Consider the following 26,983-nt stretch of genomic DNA (forward strand, 5'->3'; position numbering starts at 1 on the left):
AGATACGGAAGAGCCATACAATAGATACATGTTTATATCTTACAATTTTACCTCATTCCTCTGGGCTGCACTAAAGTGTAGGCTTTCCACTCCTTGCTTGTGACTTGGCCCAGCCCAGCCCCACAAAAACAAAGTAGCAAACAATGTTATTTTCATTTGGTGAAAATGATAATATTTATGTTTGGTAGGTAAGAGTGTAGATATTCATATTTAAGAAATTATTAAAATTGGTAGTTGGTTGACAGAGGAAAGACTTCTTTACCTAAATGCATCTAATAGAAATATGAAAAATATTCATGCAACTGTGAGGAACCATTTATTTGTAGTGGCCACTCACAAGTGAATTTTACTACTTCCATTGTGAGAAATACAATCTATCAGTACTGGGCTAAACCCTGTCATCTTTTCATGTGGTTGTATGCTTATCACAGTAAGCTTGGTAAACAGTTGTCTAAAACTATGATCCAATGAGTGGAGAAATGTATGTATATTTATCTAGAGGTACATCATTAGTATTCTAGGGGGCAATAGGCCAGAGTAAGAATACGGATGGATCTGTAGCACAAAGGCACACATCAGGGCAGTTTTTTTTGGTTATGTAACGATAAGGAATATTACATACTAATGAAGCAGTTTCCAAATTGAAATGCTGGTTTCTCCTGCTCCCAGAATGAAGGCCCTGGTTTTTTGACATCATCTTATTAATGCAGTAACTTAATATGTCTATTAAAACCCTCAATAGTTACTTATTATGAAGTACTTCATACATAATTAAATTGCTAACAGGTCAATTGGGTGATAATAAATCGACTCATAAATATGGAAAAGGAAATGTTTTTAAATGAAACTTCAGTTGTAACTGAGACACTATTTTTTGTACTCTTCCCCCCCCCACCTTTTCAAAATGATAAAACAGTGCATTCACTGTTTTATTGCTCTATTTTTCAAAGTTTCATTACAGTTTTCAGTACAATTTGCCATTTGCTGCTTCTGAAGAAATTATTGCACTATTTTTATGATTGCCTTCTAATAGTATGAAAGTGTTTGAATAAACAAGCAGTTGATTTTTATATTGTCAGTGTGTCTGATTGAGGCTCCAAGCTTTCTGCATTGAGCAGGTTTACTGTGTATACAGACAAAACCCAGAGGTGGATTCAAACTAAGCCTTCCATTGAAATCAAGTGAACAATTACCAGTAGTAATGGCCTAAGCTTCATTAATTTCTGTGATTCTTACATGAATCAGTGGGACCTAAGTCATGACCAAGTCCTAACCATGTCAACTCAGAAGTAAATCCTATTAATTCAATTCTACTAAACCTGAAGGAGCCCAAGCACCTGGGGATATTGTGGGTGGGGCTTCTGCATGGGCTTCTGCTGCATCCTCACTTAGAGCACATACTCATGTGTACGGCCTGTGTAATTATTATTATTATTATGTTAATTGTACCTTGACATTTTAGATGTTCTATAAATAATGAAGTGCTTATGTGAATAGTTAAATGCTTAAGATAGGGGTGGGAGAACTGCGGCCCTACAGATGTTGCTAGACTACAGTTCTAATGATCTCTGACCATTGGCCATGCTGGCTTGGGCTGATGGGAATTGGAGTCCAAGAACATGTGCAGAGTCACAAGTCTCCCACCCTGGCTTAAGCAGTGAAGATAATCCATTTTTGCTAGCTGTGTGTGTGGTTTTTTTTAATGAAATGAGACATAGTGTAGCTAAGATAATACTTTTTATTGGATCAGCCCGTCTCAACTATAGTGGAAACAAGCAAATTAATGTTACTAATCATTTGTATTAGAGACAGATTAGGCTAATGAAAGGATCTAATTTCATTCTTTCAGAATAATTAAGGCACAATAGGCAGAGTTGTGAAAAATATCTTTTTATAATGGTTGCCCATAAACATGATTGCCAGTAAAAATGGAGCATAATAGGGAGGACATCTGTTCATAAAACATGTCAAATATTTGTGGAGACCATATGTTTTCATTCTTTCTTTTTCAAACCTTCCAGTGGTAAGATGATGGAGGCAGCTTTTGGGAATACTTGCAGTTTGATTTAACATCATCAACATTCAAAGGCAATTTGGGGTTGTTCTTTCATAATCATATTGTTTTTTCTCTTGCTGCTTCCCAGTTGTTTTTTAGGCATACCTGATGCTCAGAAACCACATGGGATAGTGCTGATCCCCACACTAACTGCAGATCAGAATCAATGTCATTGGCATTGCCGCAAAGAGCCACTATCGCAAAAAGAAAGAAAGAAGAGTGCAAAACATTGGTGCTTTGCTTTTGGAGGATCTTTGCCTCTATTTTCAGCATAACCACATAGCCTGAATCATGTTTGTGGTGGCTGAGACTTTTTCAATATTGATCTTTTCCCTACAGTATTCCATCTGTAATATCGACAATAGCTGACTTTTTAACGCAGATAGTTTATCAATCAGTAATATTATTTTCATGGAGAGTGGTATCTCGTCTCTCCTCACACCCACTTCCCCACTAGTAATGGTAGCTGAGGAAGCAGGATTGCTGACCCGTATTCTCTCCTGCTTGCCATGATCCCCAGTTTGATGATGATGATGATGATGATGATTAGCTGTTGCTTGGGCACACACCTATACTCAGTTTCTTAGCCACTACTACATTTTATTTGTAATTTCCCAAAATTGCAATGTAATAAAAATCAGTTTATAAAAGAGGTAAAAAAAAAGTTTTCACATAAACACAACATTTTAAAATAGTGAAGGTGCCTCAGTTTCTGTAGGCTCTGGTTTGTATTGCTGTCTTGGGATAGTGCATCAGAATGATTTTGTGCTAACTTGACATCTTCCTTCAAAGTTTTGGGTGGGTGGGTGTTTAGTAAAGAAAATGCTGCAATGTTTCTAAAAAGTTGTCTTTTAATTAGTTCTGGAGATCTTAGAGTTACCACCAAAATTTCATTTCAAGCAAAATTTAAACTTAAACAGAGTTTCTTCCTCAGGAAAAAAACCAAAAACATTTGTTTTCAGTGTAGCAATAAGTAATGGAGGACAATCAAGCCAAATGCTTTCCAGACCCATAGGGAAACTCGCTGTTCAAATCTGGTTAACCGGAAGACAGGCCCTGCCTGAAGCTTTCCAACAGCTGAAATGCAATTGCCCAAGAAAGTACTTTCTTTCTTCTGCTTTCACATTTTCCCTCCTCATACATTTGTCTTCAAATATTGAATGATACCACAGAGAGCTAATCCAATCCTGATTTATCCCAAAGTAACTTGAGTTTAATCAGTCTTAACCCTATAGTAAGTGGGTATAGGATTACAGCCCCACTTCTCTATGATATTGACTCACACCAAATTCCTAGTCTATTCTGAAGTAAACTATTGACTTCAATGAATTTACTTACAAGAAAATAAATCTAGGATTGCAGCCAATATTATATAGCATATGCAGATTAATGAATTTGCTTTTGAATTGAGAGTCACAGAACTTAATTTATTAGGGCTGCAATCCTAGGCTTGCCTGCTCAGGAACATTTTGTCTGAAATGGGGTGAAAAATGTTCCATTGCATTCAGTAGGCTTGCTTCTGAGCTAACCTTCTTAAATGCTGCAATTAGGCTTTATGTAATTATTTTCTTTATCTTCAAATCCTGCTCCCTGTTTTGTATGCTTATAGAAAAAGATAGTTAAATCTCTGTATTACATATAATTCAGTGGCAATGAAATACTGTAAAATGCATTTGCTTTGGAAATAATTAAGATTAACCTTTAGGCACCTAATAGAATTTGGATTATTAATTTTTAAATCTCACTGGGTTTTTTTGTCTTGTTTTTTTTTTTTTTAAAAAAAAAAAAAACCAACAACTTTCCTATAAGGCAGATAAGAGATAATTGTTTATCTCTTTTGTGACATGGAGTTTTGACTGTCATGTGAAAGGACATCAAATATTAAAATATTCAAGGGTAGGGTAGGATAACATACACGTATACAGCTGTTATATGCCTAGTTATGCCATTTTTTCAGGATTACTTAGTCCTACTTGTTTTCAGGCCAAGCATGAATGAATGAATTGCAATTAATTTACTTTTTTCTGTTTACATAAATTCATGATGTTATATTGAAGATGAAGTGTAGATCTGTTGTGACTCCAGGGTGTCAGCTGGATTTTCTGGAACTAATTTACTGCATGGGGATTGGGACCTCTATTGAACTCATCAAAGATGTCCCAAGTTTGTGTACAAATTGCATATGTTATGTGAACATGAAAATATATGCAAATTTTGTGCTTCCTTTTGCAGGTGGGTTTTGTTTGTTTGTTTTTTGTTTAGTCGTTTAATCGTGTCCGACTGTTTGTGACCCCATGGACCAGAGCATGCCAGGCACTCCTGTCTTCCACTGCCCCCCTCAGTTTGGTCAAACTTATGTTGGTAGCTTCGAGAACACTGTCCAACCATCTCGTCCTCTGTCATCCCCTTCTCCTTGTGCCCTCAATCTTTCCCAACATCAGGGTCTTTTCCAGGGAGTCTTCTCTTCTCGTGAGGTGGCCAAAGTATTGGAGCCTCAGCTTCAGGATCTGGCCTTCCAGTGAGTACTCAGGGCTGATTTCCTTAAGAATGGATAGGTTTGATCTTCTTGCAGTCCATGGGACTCTCAAGCACCATAATTCAAAAGCATCAATTCTTCGGTGATCAGTCTTCTTTATGGTCCAGCTCTCACTTTCATACATCACTACTGGGCAAACCATAACTTTAACTATATGGATCTTTGTCGGCAAGGCCCAAATATACATTAACTGAGGACTATGTGCAGATAATCGGATGTCTGACAGACAAACAAGCTTTTACGTTATGCTAAGCCAAACTATAGTTTACAGCAGAGGTGGGGAATTGAATTCAGCCATTGGTTTATTACTCTTCCTCCCTTAATGAGTTCTGTAGGACCCACCCTGTTTCTGACATGAATCCCCCATAGAAAGCCCTTACCCTGCGGGGAGTTGTTGGAGCCACTTAGGGAGTGATACCACCTAACTAAAAACTCTGTGCTTCTTTTTCTCATCCACCTTGCCACCATGTTGTAATATATTCTATGTGATTTAAAATTACTTCATTTATGGAGCATTCATCACTCTCCCTTCTTCAGTTCTGTTTTATTGCATAATCAGTCATCACTGTGCCAACAAGCCTAACTCTGATGTTTGTGCTGACAAGTGGTAGAACTCATCTTCACAGCTGTGAGATTTTGAAGTAGCCAAATTGACTTAAAGATTAAAATGCTATCTGGTGAGAGGGTGGCATTTTTCTAAAGAAATAATGACTATAAAAATAAATGTAAATAGCTATATGTTTAATTTAAACCATAAATCTGAAAAAGTGTATAAATAACAATCCTAGCTGAAATGAGCTATTATGCTTTCTAGTACCAATTATTTGCTAGGATTCAAAATCATAATCAGCCTACAATTCCATCTGCTCAGTAAAAATGAGTAATGTAATTTTAGTATACAACAAATTGAAAAAAAAGTTTCCCAAATAATTGAACTAGTTAAAGATTATGTACCAATGTTCTATTCATATGGAGAGATCAGTCTTAATGGAAGGTACTGGCAACAGCATTATTATACTTTCTGTTTCTATTTCTTGTAGAAATAATGCTGAGGACTTGACACACTGTTTTTTGCAGCTGTTTATACACCTATCTAATTTGTGTAGTCCACATGTCAGTACCTTCTGGCAACTCCAATCTCAATGCTTTCCCACTGTAAATTCAAGTTTATCCAACATGGGGATAATCCAATAAATTGGGGAGATCAGGCTCCAAAGTGCTCAATTTGGGGCTGCAGATTATTTGTTTTGGTGCTTTTGGAAGGAATGGATCAGTTGTCACTTTTTGCCAGTCCCCTTTACATACCTGCTACTTCCTCAGTACTTTTATTTATTTTCCGACAGTGATCGTAACAATTACCAATGAACTCCTGAATGAAGGAATATCTTGTTATTTTGATTCCTCAGATTTGCACAAAACTGGAATATTGCACAAGCAAACCCCCTTTACAATTTCTACGTCAGTTATATTGGGCAGAGCCTGAGAAGTGTGTGCTAAGAATTTACAGTTGTTGTCAAACCAGAAAACTGTACAAGCAAATTTACAGTTGTCTGACTGTTCTTTTGCTCACTTCTTCTTGGGCAGAGGATCTTAAAAAAAGACAAGGTGCACATGCAGCTATTTGTGTATATGATGTGTTGGTCCTTCACGGGCATAATAGAATCAACAAGTAGGAAGCGGGGGGGGGGGGAGAAAGGGGGAACGGCTACTTATATGAATGGGAAAAACTGGACTTGCTCCCCAGATATAAATTCAAATACATGCAGATGTGGACTACTCACAGATAAAAGTGGAAAAGATGGCTGCAGTGGGGACAGACACCCACCCTTATCCCATAAGAATGTCCCTGGAGATGGCATTGTGTTCTTACACAATACTGTTCTTGGGGGCATTTGGTCCTAGAAACCTGCAGTGAGAACAGCAAGGTTAACAGCTGAATCAGTGGCAAAGATGCTTGTTTTTCTGATAAAATAATAAATTGGGTGTGTGTGTGTGTGACATCAGCTGCCATATATTTAAAAATTAGTGTATCCTCCTCCCTAAAAAATAAAATAAAAATCTTAAAATTTGCTAGGCCTCTGAAGGTTTCCAGATATGCCCCCTCTTTCCCAAGAGACAAATAATCCTGCAAATGTGTGTGCATGTGTGGGATATTTAATGCACCTTTAATGAATGGGGCTTGAAAAAGCCCTTTGCAAGTTAAAAGTGCTATATAGAAAAATTGTAGAAGAAGAATGTATTTGCTGACTGGTGCTTCAGACAGTCTATTCCACCAAGCTTAACTTTGCTCTAGCCATGATATTTCTGTAATCCTGACTACACATGCACCTCTGAATTTGATAGATTCTTTTTTGGGGTATGACAGATTCTTCAGAGGCCACCCAAATGTGTGAATTCATCTTTCTTTTGTTGTTTCATGGTGATCACTGCAAGCTGTGATCGCTCTCCCTTCCCAAGGCAGCATGTGAACATTTGCAATTACTATTAATCAAAGACCTACAAATTACACGAGCTGCTATACTATAATGTAAAAGACCACAGCTGTTCACATCACAAAAATATGCAATAAAGAAAGCAACATTAGGATTGTGTCATAGAAAAGTGGACCCCCATGTGATCACCTCCAGCAGCGCCTCAGGCTCCTAGCAGGCTGGCTACCACCTGGAATCTCATGGAGGCACTAATTGTGTGGACCCACCACTCCCTCTTGATACCTGTAGACATAACCACCAGGGTTCCACAAAATGTCAACAGATGTGTGTATATCCCCCATGTTCAGGGGTCCGTTCATAAATCAGGACCTCCATCTGCTCCTAGCTGAACTATGAGCGTGCCAGCTCCTCTGCACACTTCAAGAAGCAATATTGTATGACAATTATAGATTCACAAATCAGCCCATATTTTTGGTAGTTAACTACCAGGATTCCCACACATTTTGCAGGCATTTAGGTGCTATTGGTCCTCTCAGTGTATAAGTCATTATTTATCATCAAAGTTTGTGCCTATTTTTAATTTTAACCCAATAGCATTTCTACAAATATTATCCAGCTCGTAATTTTTCTTGTATCAGTATTAGACTAGCACTTAAATGCCCTGTGAAAATACAAACAAGCAAACAAAGGAAGATAGAAAACATCCTGATAAATACAGTGTTAGCAGTGTCATTTTTTGTCACTGAATAGTGCTATATACACATATTTATGCTTCTGTTCCCTCATGATAACAGTGGGAAAGAACTGCATGCTGGGATACTGTCACTAATTTTGTCCTGCAATTTTCTGGGTTAATGAGTTTGCAAATGGTTTTTTTTGCTGGAATCAGTTAACATACAGATGAGCGCTAAACTTCCACAAGATTCCGCTAGAGTTCCACAAGTAGTTTTTATGTTGTGTAAAAGATCAGGTAAAACACAGAAATTATCAGGTAAGGAAACATAGGGAACATGGAATAAACAGCTCTCTGGATTCATTCAACCTCAAGGGAGGTCAATAGGCAGCCTGGAGAGGCAGCCAGTTTCAGAGCCTGACCTGCCAACTTTCTGACATTGAGCCCTGGGTGGCTAATGAGGGCAGCAGAGTGTAAGCTTAACAGTTCCTAATATCAGACCAGTAACAGTCACTTGGAAAGGCCAAAGGCTAGTAAGTTGTAAAGGTCTGATGGAAAGTGAGGTCCAGAGCAATGAACAGAGAGATCAGAGAGGTCAGAGGTATGTATGCAGTCAGAGTCACGCAGGTGGCCAGGTTGCAAAGGGCAAGGCAAAGAAGCAGAATTTCATTCTGAAACAGCTTTAGGTTTGTCTTTTGCTCAATTGGAACCAAGAGTCACATAAAATAAGGGCTCATCCATACTTCAACTAGCCCTGCTACTTTTCCCTAGGGAGACCCATTGAATCGGAGCAAACATCAATCAGGATTTCTCCAGATTGACATTTGTTCCGATTCAACACTAAAGAGCAGGTTTTATGGGGTAAAGTGGTGGGGCACAGGCAGAACCGCTTGGACCCGTGTTTTTTAGACGTGGGACAAGCAGAAGTGTGGACAAGCCTAAGTGTAAAGCTTATTTGACACGAACAGATATGTGACATAAGCCAGAGATATTTGTGATTGGGGAACCTTGGTGATATCATTCCTCTGATTAAAAGTTGGTCACAAAAGAGTCCTACAACACCCACCTCTTCTCAACCATATGTTTTCCTCATGCTGAAGTACCTCCAAGTGCTTTGTATAACCCTCTTTTTGTCTGGAGCACTTCAGACATATACCTTACTTCTGCTAAAAAAGCCCTAGGGACAGTATCCAGCTAAATAATTGCTTGAGTGGAACAACTTTCTCTTGGACAACAGGACTCTCCCCCCTTTCTTCCCTCAGCATGCACCCCATGTCATCCCCAAACGTGGTCCAAAGCATTGTGGGCTATATCCCATAACAGATTTAGGGATATAGTGTACAGGGGGAAGATACCCACTGCACAAGTGGAAGCTATTCTGCTCCTGCAATTGTTGGCATCCGTCTGTCTCAGGAGACAATGGAAGAGTGTGCCTTTGGGGTGAAGTCAAACGGTTGGTAGGTTGCAGTGCCTGCTGTGGCTGTAGAGACAATTAAGGGACCACCCTAAACCTGTCTGGAATGAACCTGCATTCATTCTTGATTTGAAGTTCTTGCAAATATTTTGCACAACCTTACATATACTACTTCCAGAATCAGAGCATGCCTCTGCATACTAGTTTCTGGGGAGCAACATTGTGGAAGACGTGTTGCCCTTATATCCTGCTTTTGAGCGTCCCAGGGCTGGTTGGCCACTATGGGACACAGTATTATAGACTCTGATTAACTTTAGAGCAGAGTTTTATTGTGTTCTCATGGATTTCCAAGGTCCTGGCAATTTTTTTGTGAAAATGCAGGAATAGAAAGGCATGATTTGTCTTTTACTGGCTGATTCTATAAAAAGTTGTAGTAAAAAGTCATAGTAAGTTAAGAAACGTTGGTATTCAAACAAATACTGAAAGTAATGTCATGCATATAGACCTTACTTCTTCTAGATTATGTACAAGTTTTAGTTGAATATATCCCCTCTGTAAATACTTGCTAATAGATAGGGGACAGTATTTTCCTTTCCTTAAAAAATGTTCCATTGCTTGTTAGGCATAAAGTATCACTTGGGATTTACTTTTTGTTATTGCAGTATAAATTGCTTGTAATAGTAGTTGTTAAATAGGTGAATACAAAATCGTTTCAAAAGTTAATTGATGTAGTTGGCAGTGACTAAAAGGACATTTTTCAGCTTCTGGTATGGAATACAAAGCAAGCATCTACAGAATATTAATAAACTATTGGACTTCACTCAGTGAATCTGAATGACAGTTAAGTGTGTTGAGCAATTGCAAAGCTGTTTGCTGTTTTACTTTGAAGATTAGGTTTGCTGATTATGGTACAATGAAGAAAAATTAATTATTTTGCTCCACTGGAGCAGTTAATGTACTACAAAATGAACTAGTATCCCTTCTCCTTTTGTGAAATGGCCTTTCTTCTCATTTCAGACACATTTAGTGACTTGATTGCTTGCAAAAATTTAGGGAAAGGTTAATTAAACAAATGAAAGTATTCTGAGACTGACACGAAACCAAAATAATGATAAATGTACAACGGCAGTCATTTTTTATAACTACTTAGCTCAACACTTTACATTTTCACACTAAATCTCAGGAGTGTGTTTAGGCTTGGGAGACATAAATAAGAAAACCAGTTATAATTTGTGTGTAGCATTAAGAGTGTTAATGAATGTGAGGCTGTTACTATCTCTTAGGGGGAAACATAGCATTGAAGTCCCTTGGAGCAGATTGTTAAAGCTTTACTCAACAAGACAAAAAGAATAGTGGCCTAAATTTCTGTATTGGAGAAAAGTGCATTCCTTGTCCCCAATTTTTTAATCTCCAAAGCTCCTCTAAGCATTTGGATGTGGATGTGCTATTGATCTTTCCTGCAATGACTAATTAAAAGCAACAGTAATATAAAAAAAAAAATCCTCCCTATTCATCATATGGTGTATACACAAACCAATGATACGTTGACATGTGCCACAATCATGCATGGTGCTCATGCATGGCTTTGTTTGCTTCAGAGCTATTTGAGGAAACATCAGCTATTTGTTTAATTATTTCACCCAAGAGAAAATCGATTCTGAAAACTTAACAAGTGGAAGGGCATTTTAAGGATTCACCATCTTTTTCCAAACGGCCAGAGAAATTCTAGGTCCAAACTGAAATGTGAAAATAAACAACAATATAAAACCTTTTCTTGTGTTTGATTAATTGAGATTGTATGGTAAAAGATGCAGAGTAAACATTGAGATAATTAAGAGGGCATTAATTAAGGACCAATTTAGAGCTTAGAGAGGAAGGCCTCTAGAACAAGATGTTAATTCAAAGGTGGTCGAATTCTATATTTCTCCCCACCACCACCACCCTTTTTTTGTGTGTGGTAAGAATAGCCTGGGCAACTCCTAGGCAGAGACTTGAACACTTAGAATCATAGAATCATAGAGTTGGAAGAGACCACAGGGGCCATCCAGTCCAACCCCCTGCCAAGCAGGAAACACCATCAAAGCATTCCTGACAGATGGCTGTCAAGCCTCTGCTTAAAGACCTCCAAAGAAGGAGACTCCACCACACTCCTTGGTAGCAAATTCCACTGCCGAACAGCTCTCACTGTCAGGAAGTTCTTCCTAATGTTTAGGTGGAATCTTCTTTCTTGTAGTTTGAATCCATTGCTCCGTGTCCGCTTGTCTGGAGCAGCAGAAAACAACCTTTCACCCTCCTCTATATGACATCCTTTTATATATTTGAACATGGCTATCATATCACCCCTTAACCTTCTCTTCTCCAAGCTAAACATACCCAGCTCCCTAAGCCGTTCCTCATAAGGCATTGTTTCCAGGCCTTTGACCATTTTGGTTGCCCTCTTCTGGACACGTTCCAGCTTGTCAGTATGCTTCTTGAACTGTGGTGCCCAGAACTAGACACAGTATTCCAGGTGAGGTCTGACCAGAGCAGAATATAGTTGTACTATTACTTCCCTTGATCTAGACGCTATACTCCTATTGATGCAGCCCAGAATTGCATTGGCTTTTTTAGCTGCTGCATCACACTGTTGACTCATGTCAGGTTTGTGGTCTACCAAAACTCCTAGATCCTTTTCACATGTACTGCTCTCAAGCCAGGTGCCACCCATCCTGTATTTGTGCCTTTCATTTTTTTTTTTGCCCAAGTGTAGTACTTTACATTTCTCCTTGTTAAAATTCATCTTGTTTGCTTTGGCCCAGTTGTCTAATCTGTTAAGGCCATTTTGAAGTGTGATCCTGTCCTCTGGGGTATTAGCCACCCCTCCCAATTTGGTGTCATCTGCAAACTTGATCAGGATGCCCTCAAGCCCATCATCCAAGTCATTGATGAAGATGTTGAATAAGACTGGGCCCAAGACAGAACCCTATGGCACCCCACTAGTCACTTCTCTCCAGGATGAAGAGGAGCCATTGATGAGCACCCTTTGGGTTTGGTCAGTCAGCCAGTTACAAATCCACTGAATGGTAGCATTGTCTAGCCCACATTTTACCAGCTTCTTTACAAGAATATCATGGGGCACCTTGTCAAAGGCCTTGCTGAAATCAAGATAGGCTATATCCACAGCATTCCCTTCATCTACCAGGCTTGTAATTCTGTCAAAAAATGAGATCAGGTTAGTCTGACATGACTTATTTTTCAGAAACCCATGCTGACTTTTAGTTATCACAGTGTTCCTTTCTAGGTGCTCACAGACCGTTTGCTTAATGATCTGCTCTAGAATCTTTCCTGGTATTGATGTCAGGCTGACTGGGCGGTAATTGTTTGGGTCCTCTCTTTTCCCCTTTTTGAAAATAGGGACAACATTTGCCCTCCTCCAGTCTGCTGGCACTTCGCCTGTTCTCCAGGAATTCTCAAAGATTACTGCCAGTGGTTCTGAAATCACCTCTGCCAGTTCTTTTAATACTCTTGGATGTAGTTCATCTGGCCCTGGAGACTTGAATACATCTAAATTAGCCAAGTATTCCTGTACTACCTATAATAATAATAATAATAATAATAATAATAATAATAATAATAATACTAATAATAATAATAATTTATTATTTGTACCCCGCCCATCTGGCTGGGTCTCCCCAGCCACTCTGGGCGGCTTCCACCAAACATTAAAATACATTAAAAATGTACTTATTCTGAGCTGTGTTTCCCCTGCTGAATCATCTGCTCCATATTCTTCAGGTCGGGCATTGTTTTCTTTCTTGGAGAAGACTGAGGCAAAGAAGGCATTGAGGAGTTCTGCCCTTTCTCTGTCCCCTGTTCGCATTTCACTATCTTCTCCTCTAAGTGACCCCACTGTTTCCTTATTCTTCCTTTTGCTACGGACATACCCATAAAAGCCCTTTTTGTTGCTTTTAACCTCTCTAGCAAGCCTGAGTTCATTCTGTGCTTTAGCTTTTCTGACTTTGTCTCTACATGAGCTGGGTATTTGTTTGAATTCCTCTCTGGTGGTTTCCCCCCTTTTCCATTTTTTGTACATATCCCTTTTAAATCTTAACTCAATTAAAAGTTCTTTAGATAGCCACCCTGGCTTCTTTAGGCACCTTCCATGTTTCCGTCTTACTGGTATTGCCTGAAGTTGTGCTTTTAATATCTCCCTTTTAACAAGCTCCCAACCATCATGAACTCCTTTCCCTTTTAGTATTTCTGTCCATGGGATTTCACCCAGCATTTCCCTAAGTTTTCTGAAGCCGGCTTTCTTAAAGTCTAGAATTTGAGTCTTAGTATGCTTGGTTGCTCCTTTCCACTGTATAATAAACTCCAGTAGAGCATGGTCACTCCCACCTAATGATCCTGCCACTTCTACCCCACTAACCAGGTCATCACTATTGGTTAGGACCAGATCTAAAATGGCTGATCCTCTTGTTGCTTCTCCCACTTTCTGGACAATGAAATTGTCTGCAAAGCCAGTGAGGCTGCTTGTCAGCTAATTTCGCATTAAGTACCTCTAGAGAAACCTGCAGTGCTTCTTTTGGGAGCAAAACAAGAGCCATGTTTGTGGCAGCCAGATCATGAATTTAAGAAGGGCATGCCTCTTCATCTGTTAATGCAGAAATGGTGTGTGGATCTGCTGTCAACAATCCTCTCCCCTAGCAGGGGATATATCTTGAATGCATACAAATGGAGGGAAAAGGCTAACACTATTATTTCCACCTTGCTGTTTTGTGAATTTGTCGGTGAATTTCTAAAATGGAGAGTTTGGACTCTGTGCCTATCTGGGTATGATTCTACATCCTTCCTCAAACGTGGAAGATACTTCCCCAAATTTCAGGCAGAATGGAGGTTGATTATGGAAGCTCTTTCCCCAACCATAGAAGGAAAGGAGAAGACAGTTGCACTCTGCATATATGTAATGGGACATTTTCCTAGATGTCCTCAGAGGTCCTATTGTGATGAAAACAGCAAGGTTGAAAATGGCAGTCTTCCCAAGTTGACATGTTACCAGCCGCCACTGCATTTACTTCACAAGGAAGAGGTGAGAGTAAGGAATTTGTTGTTACAGCAAACAACAGGGCTAATCCAAGGCATTCTTCTGACTGGGGCAGAGTGGCAAATGGCATTCCCGTCCCCAACACACACAGTCAAGAAAATCCCACAAGCACATATCCTTCCTCTGAGCAGTAAATGCTATATAATAATAAAATAAATTACCCTGCAGTTTGCTGTCCTTCCAAAATAAACCACCTGGGGAGACCATCCTGGGAAGAAACCAACAACCCTAGTCGGAATTAATAGCTTTCATTAACTATCCAATGGACAAGTGCTTAATGATACTTAAAAGTACCCAGAACCAGAATCCTGAATGATCCAGGGCCTGGTTGCTGTTGCTGTTGTTTTTAATCAGAAGCAGCTTTATTGAGGGGACCTTCTTATGAAGGGTATGTACAAAGCAAGGGAAATTGAAAGCTTCTGCATAAACACTAGGAAAGAGATGAGGGGCATTGTTGAAATGGTGGTATAGTCTGTTTGATGTGACAAGCCCAGAAATAAAGATTGGAATGTGACGTTTGTATACCTACCATTGACCTTAAAAAAGAATAGGCAAGTAAAGTGGAGAAAAGATAGCAGACATAAAACACATAAAAAGTACATGAAGTACATATAAAATAGTTGACAATCTAAAAGCCTTGGCAGGTGTAGTTTGCAAATATGCTGTCTGACTGTACTTGACAGTTTGATTAAAAGAAAAAGGAAAGATAGCAAATAATCCTAGCAGATAAAATCTTTTATCTCAGTTGAATACCCTACCAGTATGTGGTCTGATGTTTGAAGCATGGCACTTAATGCAGAGAAAAGAAAATATAATTCAGGCTCTTTCTTTGATTTATTGTATGTGACCTTGGGAAAGGCTATTAGACTGTTAAATGCATGTTGAATAATAAAAGCCATGTTTAGGCACTTAAATCATCAGGCTCATATCTTAAATTTGTTTGTGTGCATGTATTTGGATGGAGCAGCATCATGAAAGCAAAAGAAAAATGGTATGCATATTGGGTTGGATCAAGAGACTTTCCCAAATCTTGTGCAAGAGGGCTAGCACAAGGCAACTTTCTCACATCCTTCTTTCCTGGTAACCCTTCCAGCTCCCTAAAAACACCTCCTTGGGGTCAGCTGATCCTGCCAAATGGGCTGGATCAGAGGTCACCAACCATTTTAGATATGTGGGCACACTTTGAATATGGGGGTGTGTGCTGGGAGTGCAAGTCACAAACTGGCTGGAAGAACACAAAATGGCCACCATGGGGAGTGTGACAAATTAGAGAGATAACCACCTGTGATAGCAGAATGCGAATTACACACACCTCATGAGAAGAGAAGACTCCCTGGAAAAGACCCTGGTGTTGGGAAAGATGGAGGGGACAAGGAGAAGGGGACGACAGAGGACAAGATAGTTGGACAGTGTTCTCAAAGCTACCAACATGAGTCTGACCAAACTGTGGGAGGTAGTGGAGGACAGGAGTGCCTGGCATGCTCTGGTCCATGGGGTCACGAAGAGTCGGACACGACTGAACGACTGAACAACAACAACAGTTACATACACACACACACACACACACACACACACACACAGATGGTTGCTGTCTAATAACAAGGAGCATTCCTCAGTACCGAAAAAATATACAAGGTGGACACATCACCCTCTCTTTTTACAGAAATCACTTAGAAGCTAACTGCACATTTCCCCTCATAACTTCTTTTTAAAAATGAAACCATAGAATCTAGTGAACCTTCCAAGTAGCATCAGTGAAAGCTTTCAGGGACAATGGATTGGCAACCCTGGGCTAGATTATGCTACTGGGTGACTGAGTGGAAAGAGTGTCACAAATATCGGGGAAAACAACTACTGCAGCTGAGTCCACCCCATTTAACAGTGCTGTCTGATCACTGGAAGAGTTTTTGCTGAGTTTTTGCTGAGTGGTGCCAGTGTGGTAGCTGAGGGAGTTGCCCAGGTATGGGAGAGAGCGTCTGCCATCCCGCTACTGTGGATCAAATCCAGTGACATAAGTGCATGTAGTCCTCCAAGATTGGATATACCCAGAAATGAATGTATTTGTTTATTCCCCAGCCCCCACAAAGAAGTTTATTTCTTGAGTCAATCCAAGAGGCTTTGGAAATTAATATGCCCACCTGGTCATTCCACCAGCCTCCATAGCAACATCCTTACTCTTACCTTTATACACCTGCATGCATAGGGATGATAGTGGTATAGGAGCAGACGATGGGGAGCAGTAAATGCCTCCCCCTAACTTCCCTCCCTTCCCTCTGTAGTTCTGCCATGGCCCTTGGGGGAAGGCTGTCTACTCCTAAAATTCACAACTGGGAAACTCCCAGCTTGTGCAGATTTGCATAGCATCCCCTAATTGATTTCACCAATTGAAAAAGAGAGAGAGAAGAGATTCTGGCATTTCAGTGTGCCTTTTCAGCTCCTGTGCCTGGAACAGATCACCAGGATCTGAGCCTGCATCTTTGAAACTGTCAAATGGTCATTGTTTTGGGTTACTTTAAAAAGCACCAGAAAGATTTTTTAAAAAAGAAGTTTGCTTTCAATTCCTTATTATCTCAACTTCCATGTAAAGATGTGTTGGAAACCATTTTTTAAAATTTGTGTTATATTTCTCTAGTTACCTTTTAGCTTCTTCTTAACAGCTGTAGGAATTCCTCAGCTTTATGAGCATTGCTACGCCACTTTCTCCTTAACAAATAACTTTGTGTTTTCGCCGTTAGCTCACTTAGCAGAAGGGCAGTGGATCCTTTCTGCCAATCTGTTACAAAAGCTATTATGTTGTTATCCAGCACATCTTCCTCCATAGTCCATGTAATTAACTGTACAAAATGCCATTTTTTGCAATTTGAGTCATCCTCTTGATTAACTACTTTAATTAATTGGCATTGAAAAGATGCTGTCATTGATTATACTCTATTTTGTAGCTATCTCATCTAATTTACCTATTCAGGATCTGTAGCAATGTATCACAATTCTTCTTGGCTTTCCTCTTGTAAAATATTTTAGTTGACAAACGGCTTCTTTGAATGTTCTTAGTAAATATTGATAGTGCATAACATCCCTGAGGCCTTTCCTTCCTATCATTATCATAGGCTTGTTACAGGGTAGTACTGCAGGTGAGTGTCAGTGTCGGTCAGAGGTGGAGCAGCCATCTCAAAATTCAAGCTTATTGCAGTGTTCCTTATGCCTGTGATTTATTCTGCCACATGCGGTATTTTTGTGCATCTCAAATGACAGAGGGGCTAACATTGGCTACTACCTCTTTCTTGACCTCTGTTACATATTAATCAGGTGATAAAAATATGGTCATTTGCAAGTTATCCATTTTTTACACTTTAGTTAAAAGTACCGTTATTCTCATTGATGCCCACTTCATTTTGTTCCCAGAATTTTAACTCTCCCTTGACTTTCATGTATTGTTAATGTATGTCGTTAGATACATTTGATGGCACTAGAATTTGCTACAATTAGCACAATCACTGCATTATTCAAAATTCCATTTTAAATTCAGGCCAGGTTTTGGGATTTAGGCATGAATGAACTGGTGGAATCAGATTCACTCAAGATTTCAGTTTAAGGGCTGGCCTGACTTGTCACCCTGAGCATCTCCCATCTCTCACTGAGGTATAAACAGGCAATGATCTATGGTGACTTGTCACAATGTGCATGATAACAGAAGTTCCTCACATATACCGTAAGTCCAGGTTGCATTTTATAGTTTTGGGTGAAGGTACTTCAGATGAGATTTCCAAGGCATGTTCAACTTTTAATACATACTTAGCTGTGATATGGCAATGTATAGTTACAGAGAGGTTGAAATGTACACACCTTTCCTGTGCATGTTGACAAGAATTAAGACTCACTGGTGCGGTTCAGGGTAATGTGTAATAATGGTTTGATATTCTGTGCCTCAATTTTGGATTCTTGTGTGCCACAGTCTTTCCCTCCTTTCCTAATTTGAGCAAAACTGTTAGTTTCCTCTGAACCAGCAAGCAACTCTTTGTGTTTCTCCTGTAATCCATATTTAGAAATTACAACACATGGTTTGCTTCAAAACCAGGAAAGGAGAAAGGGCACAGTAATGGACATGGCTGGAAGGACATGTGCAGGTCTTGGGCTCCTTGACTGCTCATTCACATAATGGCAAACTACAATTTGGCACTGCATCTGAACTACTACTTAGTTCAGTTGAAAGTACTTTGAAGCATTATGCACAGGATTACAGCTATAAACCACACTTGGAAAAAGGTTGTACTGAACTTACTTCCAAGTCAACATGCTTAGGATTATGCTGTCAGTGTATAACTTCAGGAACTTTTAATTATTTTTACATGCTTCAGCTGGTGTCCATACTGAATGCCATAAGGTTTACTATTATTTAGCAAAGTTATTAATAAAGTAATGATGCAGGTCTAATGGATGCATAAAATTCATAACTGATCATAAATACGTCATGAATGTGGCAATAAATGTGTGAGGCCTGGTTTTATTTTGTTTTGCTTTCATTATAGTGGAACATTGTTTTGCTTTTCTTCTTATAAGGGAGCTTTATGTGAAAGCAGATTGCCTTGTTTTCATATTATTCTGATCCTTTGCACATCCATCCCATTGCCATACATTTAAAGCACATTTTATTAGCTAATTTGGCACAATTTGTTTGAATTCAGCACAGACGGTTTTCATTACAATCTGACAAGCAGTAAAACTCATTTTCCCCTAGTTTATCACTGGCACACTTTCTTTATAAAGAAGCCCTGTTTATGTGTTCTTAAGTTCTGTTTGCGAAGAGAGCACATGCACTGATCATGCCCCTCATTCCATGCCATGCCCATGTTGAATGGGAAGGTATGGAGGTGGATTATAAGTACATTCATTTGTACAGAGTTACAGTTCTCCTCACATCTGCAAATCCTGATCACAAAGTAGACTGTAGCTGTAACTACATTCAGCCAAAGTTGCTTACAACCCCCCTTCTGACCCTCCTGCTCAATGATGGAAGTTGGGGTGGAGGGGAAGGGGCCATACTCCCTCCATGGATAGAAATTATAATGCCCAAATACAGCTATATTGTATTGTGTAAGACATTCATTAGGATTGATATAAAAATATTATATCTTTAATGTTCTATAAATGAGAAGAAGTTCTGCTTCTAAGATGATCTCACCAAATAACAAAGCTAAAGCATTGTGTATCCAAAAGTCCATTCTTGATGGAGTGTTATATTTGTGGGGCTGCCTGTGAAGATGAGTAGAAAACTTCAATTGGTCCAAAATGCAGCAGCCAGATTACTGGCTGGGGCTCCATTTAGATGTCATAAAGGCCCTGTATACTGGTTGGCAGTTCATCCGTTGGACCAATTCAAGGTACATTAGTGTTTATAGTACATATGACTTGGGCCCCAAATACATGAAAGATGGACACAGACCTTCTTAGGTGTTAATATCAGCAGAAGGGTCTCTCTTGGTTATATCACATTCCTCAGAAACTCAGTTGTGTGTGTGCTGTTGTCCATCAGAAGGCATTCTTTGTGAGAGCCCCTAAGTTGTGGCACTCCCTCCATACACAGGCTTTTCTGGCATCTTCATTATACTGTTTTTGGTGAATGCTGAAGGTGCACCTTTTTACCTTGACTTGGACATCTGAGATGTATATTTTAAGGGCCCTCCTTATTTCTGTGATTTTATGTTGCTTTAAACTGTTTTTAATATTGTTTTTAATGTAACCTGCCAGGAGACCTTATGGTGAAGGGAAGGTAATAATACTAATAACAACATAAATATAGTGCTTTTATGGACCAGTCTAGGTCTTTTTAAAAACTTTATTTTTATTTTTTTTGATGGTGGGGTATCTCTTAAGTACTGTACAACTTTGTCTCAATCTTTCTGGAAGTTGGCTACTGGCAGCCACATGACTATAGGTTTCAACAAACAGCAGAAGTATTGAAACTGTTGCTGAGTGATTTTATTTTATTTAATTCTTTGGTATGATGTTTGCAAATAGGAAGCTCACAGATTCTTTGTCATTGATCTGTCATCAAGTCAGTGAATTGTGTTGCTATTCACTTAATACTGTATATAACTGAAGGTGCTTTTATGATCCCCGCCATGCCTTTCTTCTGCTCCTGTACTTCTACCAGCAGAGCCTCTATTACCCGTTTGTCATCTCTCTTGACTCTTGGAAATTTAAGTTGGGATTTGGGATTTTTGCTTGCATTAGGAAACTTGTCCAATGATCAGCCAACACATTCACCTAGCTCACAAACCTATCAAATAAAATTATTTTGAGTAAATCAGGATCCCAGCTAAATAATAGCTCTTCATTACTAATGATCCAAGCCAGTTAGCTCTTCTATTTACACTTGTTTAAGCAGCAAAGGAAGTCAAGCACCACTGCAACACAATCTCCTTTTGTTTCAGAGAATTTCACTGAAATGAGTGGAGGTTGTGCCATGGTACAGTGCTCAGTCAATTGTGCCTGAAGTCTCTTGACTGTAGTGAAGGCTCAGTTGATCAGAAGCCTTTCACACTTGGTAATGATACTTAGGACCAGAATAACAAGTAGATAGGAAGGAACAGTTTTTTTTAATGTAGTAAAACAGTATTATAGTATTATATATACAAACAATTTTTGTATAAGTATTTCATTCAGGTTTTGAATGCTTTTATTTTATACCTCCTGTTATTAATGTATACAAAAGCTGCATTGTTGATCATGGGGTATTTGTATCTTTCAATTTTCCTGTATATTGGACAAAGTATTATAAACAATGGAAAGAAAAGGCTACTTTGCTTTGTGACTTTGAAAACATGCTGAAACATTATTATTAGTATTCCAGTCACTTCAGTCATCAGCTGATGTTTTCAATTAACAATTACCAATAACTCTGAAATCTTTCTTGAATAGAAATAGAATTCACCATTATAAATATATCATTGAGATTGTTTTACAAAACATTACTCTGAATATATCCATAGTGGGCTTCATCAGTCATTTGAATATCCTTTCTAAGTATTTGGGATCATTCTGCACCATCTGCTTAATGTAGTTTGGATAATATTGTATCACTGCAAAAAGAAATATATCATTAATGAACGTATTAATGAGTCACACAACCAAATGTACGTGATGTTGCACGTGCACCAGCATTGTAATGAAGTCCAAAAAACCTACCACCTTGCCTGCTCACACCTCTCTGAGTCATTTGTGGCACATCAATAGTCTAAAAGGAAATAAAATGAATCAACTCTCTTCCAGTTGATAGAAATTTTCCTGCCTAGAGGCTTAGGCAAGTGACTGTTAAAAAGCCTATATTACATGTATTCACAGTTGTGAAAAAGACATTCTGTACCATTGCCTTGAAATTAATTTACCCAGCTGTAAGTGGCTCTTCTTCAAAGGGTGATATTTGTCGATGAATGTGAGACATTATTCAATCCATACACCTTCTTGCCTGTCTGCCAGATACATTATAATCCTGTATGATTCTCCTGACTAGAATTATACTCCAAAACAAGATCGTCTTGCTTAGGCAGTGCATTTTTGTTTGCTTCCCTTGGGAATGTCAAGGTTGTCATATCTAACTGGGCCTGATTAACCAATATAAGAATTAGTTTTGAAAGCAGCAGTTTCACAGTCTCTTTCATAGCTTTTTAAAATCTATCTCACATTACAATTAGGGTACATTAAAATCTAGAAATGTCTTCATTAATTTTGTATTCCACTGAAAAAATTCAGTGGGGCTAATGCATACAAATAGCAGAATGCCCACAGTTGTGATTAGTTTGGGATGGTGACTGTGTAAGGCATGCACCAGGATCCCCCCCCCCCCAAGAGAAGTTACCGGTAACCTCCCAATGTCAAGAGTGATAGCCAGCCAGCCAGCCCACCCCACCCCCCAGCCCAGCCCAGTGATACGTGCCCTATATGCAGTATTTTAGTTTTCCTTTAGGAATTAATGTTCTTTCCTAACAGGGTTGCAGGATGTGGGTTGCACATTCTTGGATAACTTGGGAATACAGGGATGTTTCAACCCACCCTGGAAAAGATGCAGCAGGCACAGAGACTTATAGGCCCACGGCAAGGTAGCAGGAAGGCTCAGAACCTGTTGGACCATTTCAGCCCCGTAAGAGTTATATATAGATTTCAGACCCCAAATTGGGCTCGGTTCACTTGCAGTCTCTGGTTCAGGCCCGACTGCATTAGTTCATTTGAATTTCATCTACCAGTCTCCTCACACCATATGCTGTTTTAGTTACAGGTAGGTGGCCGTGTTGGTCTGCCATAGTCAAAACAAAATTAATTTTTTTAAAAAAAAATCCTTCTAGTAGCACCTTAGAGACCAACTAAGTTTGTTCTTGGTATGAGCTTTTGTGTGCATGCACACTTCTTCAGATTTCCATATGCTGTTTTGATCTGCTTCCTTTCCTTCCTTGCTTTAGTATCTGAGCAGTGTGTATAGGATACATGAGAGAGCCAGGCATGTTGAAACACATGACCTTTATCCGGTTTGAAAATATGCATAGAAAATTAATGTGCAGTGTCTGTTCTTCTACAGTGATAACTTTAGCAGAGGGGAACCAAATGTCATTGCACCTTACAGATCTTAGCAAACCTGGGATAGATTTATTATAATAAAACCTCATTGCTATTAATAGTTCTTGGCTCTCTGCCAGTGCTTGTATTTAAGCACTTATGGGATTAATGATAAATTCTTAGACAACAGCCTCTTTACATCTTGATTCACTTCACTGAGTACATGAGGTAAATTTTAATGGCCGCAACAAAAGAATTACTTGAAAGCAATGCTGCATAATTTACATTTTTACAAATTGTTAGTGACTTGAAATGGTGGGCTAAATCAAGGCCTTTTCTGGAACAGTAGCTCCACTTTCCATAGTTCAACTCAGAAGTAACCCTATTGAATTTAATTGAACTTATTCCCATGTCAGTGTATATAGGATTGTAGCCTCAGAAAGCCATATTTTTTATATTCATGAATACAGCATTTAATGTTTCCTCTAGTATTTCATGTTAGAAGTGTATAATCTTAACTGATTTGTATTCCACCTTCCACCACATATAAAAACTGAGGGGAAAGTAAAACTTTAAGGCTTCTTCTTCCTTCATATGATTTTCTTAGACATCTTAATTGCATTTAATTGCATCTTAATCTGCATTTCTCGATTTTGTTTACTTTGCAATGCAGAAAGAAATAGAAGTGGTTGATCACAACTTTCATATTAATGCTGATGTTCTTAGCTATATAGCTATGTGAGTACATACAGCTATAGCTTTTTACACATAATTTATTTTTGTTCAAATAGCACCATGAGTACAAAAAGAGAAAAATCCCATAGGAATTACCTATTCATTCATTTTGTTCTGGAGGGAAATCCACCAGATGAAATCCATGTCCCTATTCATGTAGTTTGCATTGGAAAAGGCAGTTAGGCACTGCAGATCCAAGTTTGATTTTTTTTTTTTACTTTAATGCACTTGCTTCCTTTAGTGTTCGCTGCTACATCCCCATCGGCCTGGTATAGCTACTCCAGTCATTAACCTATTGGTATTTTTTGCAAAAGTAACATGTACATATAATGCAGATTTTTAATGGCTTGTTTTGCCTGCCTTTATGAAGGTCATTCATTCTAACTGTGCAGTGTCTGCATTTAAATGGAAGAAGGCTTATAAGCAAGAAAAAACTTGTAGAAACTAGAGTCATTTTTGCTCTTCCTCATTTGCATTTGAGTTTCATATTAAAGCTTGGAGTTGATTGTACTACTTTAATTAGTCCCCAGTGGGCTTAAATGGACAATGGACTGACTGCTCATTAGCCTGTTTGCTTTCTGTGAAGCCTTGCAAACTATCTAATGTTGTCTGTGTTTAATGCACTTTTCCAGATGTCGCAACTGCTTATCCTGATAAGAAGTCCATCTTGATGTATGTGACATCGCTTTTCCAAGTCTTGCCCCAGCAAGTTACTCTTGAAGCCATCCAGGAAGTGGAAACATTGCCACGGCAATCAAAGCACATCAGAGAAGAGCACGTACAGTTACATCAACAGCGCTTTTCACAACAGGTGAGTTCTTTGGGGTTTTTAATTCTAATTAATAGCCAATGAAGTCATAGATTTAGTTAAAAAGAGACTATGGGCGAGATCCAACTAAGTCACTGTGAGAGTGGGTAGACCCACTGCAGACAGTGAAGAATTTACATGTCCATTGATTTAAGTGGTTAATTCTCAATATGACTAACATTGAATATCACTCTATGTATACTTTCTTTGCACGGTTTATACTGTTAATTGCCATGCATGAAGTAATGGACTGTTTTTGAAATGAAGAAAGTTACGCTTTTTGTGCATTACATGATGCAAAGCAGGCTTCAATAGCATGCAGCACTTCCTTGTTCAAGCAAGGTAATACAAGGTAAGATTTTTTTGTAATTTTGGTGTCTTATATTCTAAGCACGTCTTTAAATTAGTAAGGCTTTGCCAATCAAGCGCTTTAAGGGTCGCAGACATAGCTTACTTAAAAGGCTGTGTCGCTTTTAAACTGCTTAGCTCTGTCCATCAGCTTTCTCAGTCTTTCATTAAATCATCTGTATGTATGAAAAAACATAAATAGTGGGAACATTTTTATTACTCAGTAGACTCTCTACAAAAGCAATGCACTTACAGTATTCACTGCTCAATATGTACAGGATACTGTTTGGATTTAGCTACCTCTGTTGCACAGTTAATAAGTCTATACACAAATAAGCTTTCTGTTGGATCTGCTGCGGGGGGCTTCCATATCCAAGCAAGTGTCCCAGATCAGCATCTTTTATATTTTTAATACCACACTATCCTACTTATAATATTTCATAAGCAGAAAGTAGAAAATAAAGCATCAACACACCTACCCACCCACCCACACAGCATTTATTACCCCATATAACATGGAAGAAACGTCTTTTCTGATTCAAAAATGTCGTTGAGATCATAGGAATTCATCCACCAATGAGATAATATTACCTTGGCCTTTAGTTAGACATCCAGACCATCCAATGTTCCAATTCCATGCTTGGTAATGAGAGTTTGTATGCTCTTATGATTATTATATAGCTAATGGTTGAAACAATTGGCCTCACATTAGGATGAGCTGCTGTTAGAGCCTTATTGATGCCTCTCCATCTCTAATTTTATTTGTCTAGCTTTGGAACATGAGGCAAAATATTGACTTACTGACATCAACTTTCCCAGGCAGTATAACACTTTCAGTTGTGAACTACAAGAGTTACTTTGAAGGTACTAGAGACCAATTATTGCTCTTTGTTTTCCAGGCATTCCCCCCACCCCAGTTCCTTCTCCTCACACATCCATGGGCCTTCCACGCTCTTTGACTAGGACAAAAATGATTTTACAAGTGATTTCCCCCTCCTTAGGGTTAGGTTATATAGAGCTGTCACTATGAAGTGAAAAACCCATGTATCTCTTCTTTGGTTATGCATTCCTGCAGCTGTATCTCATGGTGCAAAGCAGAGTTACAGTTGCTTGAATTTCTTCCACTGAAAAATTGCAGGGGTTGTTTACTTGTGGTGCCAGTTCCTTGTAAAAAAAAAAAAAAAGGTCTTATCGTAACTCAAATTTAGATGTGTATGGAAATTCTCAAACTATTTGTTTCTTTACTTAAGCGGGCACACCGTGGCAACTGCATTCCCATGAGAGGCTAGCCTGATAGTTATATTTCTCGAAGTGAACAGAAATTCTAATTATTAATTAACTCTCCTATTTCTGGGACACTATCATTTTTAGATTTGTTGATCAGATGTCCATTTGCTGACTGCTGAGCACATTTATTCAGAATGTACTACGAGTCCTTGCTACTTTGCTTTCTGAGTGTGCTGAATTATAAAGGCCCTTTACTGACTTGGGGTGTCATGCCAGGAATAATTATCTGGCACTTCAAGGAGTCTTTTTACTTGTCATGAAAGGATGTCATATTAATGAAAGCAGCTCACTAAATTCCACATAGTTTTTTTTTTTCTTCCTCTTAATGCCAGCACTGTTTTCTGCAAGATAGAATTAAACTGCCGGCATTTCCCCCTGAAAGTATACATTCTATCCTTTCTATTAAGCATACTCATCCGTGTGTGTGTCTGCTTTTCTTCCTAATTTCTTCTCCTTAGATCAAAGTCAGTGTAGCACAGGGTCATGTGCGCACCCCTTCACCTCCACCTAAACCTCGCTTCAAAAGCTATGCGTACACACAAGCTGCTTATGTCATGTCCCCTGACCCAAAAGGGAAGGTGTTCCCTTCACAGGTCTGTCAACATTACTGTTTGTTGTGAATATTATTCTAATATGCCTGTGCTTGCTGTGAAAAATATATGCACTTTGGGGATTTTTAATTTTTGCTTGTGCCCATTTTCATTTCCAGCAGTACATTTTTTAAAGGTTTGTTTTTGGTATCCATCAGTCCTTTTCTGCTTTATATCTTACTTTCCTTTGCAAAACCACACCTATCTTTGGTCATTCAGAAGATGATTGAAAAATTTACAGGGGACTCCATATTTTACCATGGCCATAGATGCTTCTCTTTCACCCTGCAGCCCTGCATCTCCTTAAAAAAGGGGTAGAGTCTGAGATCCCTATGAATAGCATAGCCTGTGTTTTAGAAGAGAATAATTGCCCCAAATCAGGAGGGGAAGCCTTGTACCAGGGGATGTTCCTGTCTCCCTGCTGCTCACACAACGTAAAGTGCTAAAACACCTTAAGCTGTGATATCATTGCCT

The 26,983-nt window shown here is 38.9% G+C and overlaps 1 protein-coding gene across 6 annotated transcripts in view; it reads left to right on the plus strand.

Annotated features, from left to right (window-relative positions):
- Positions 1-26,983, plus strand: part of DMD (dystrophin) — a 1,040,101-nt gene that overhangs the window by 341,997 nt on the left and 671,121 nt on the right. For 5 of the 6 annotated variants that reach the window (XM_033147196.1, XM_033147200.1, XM_033147197.1 and 2 more), the window contains 2 exons: positions 24,109-24,287; positions 26,378-26,512. In XM_033147196.1, coding sequence (XP_033003087.1) covers positions 24,109-24,287; positions 26,378-26,512 — 314 coding nt within the window. The remainder of the gene's footprint in view (positions 1-24,108; positions 24,288-26,377; positions 26,513-26,983) is intronic. The other variant, XM_033147202.1, reaches the window with a different exon arrangement.

This window comes from Lacerta agilis, chromosome 4, assembly GCF_009819535.1.
Source record: "Lacerta agilis isolate rLacAgi1 chromosome 4, rLacAgi1.pri, whole genome shotgun sequence".
NCBI lineage: Eukaryota > Metazoa > Chordata > Lepidosauria > Squamata > Lacertidae > Lacerta > Lacerta agilis.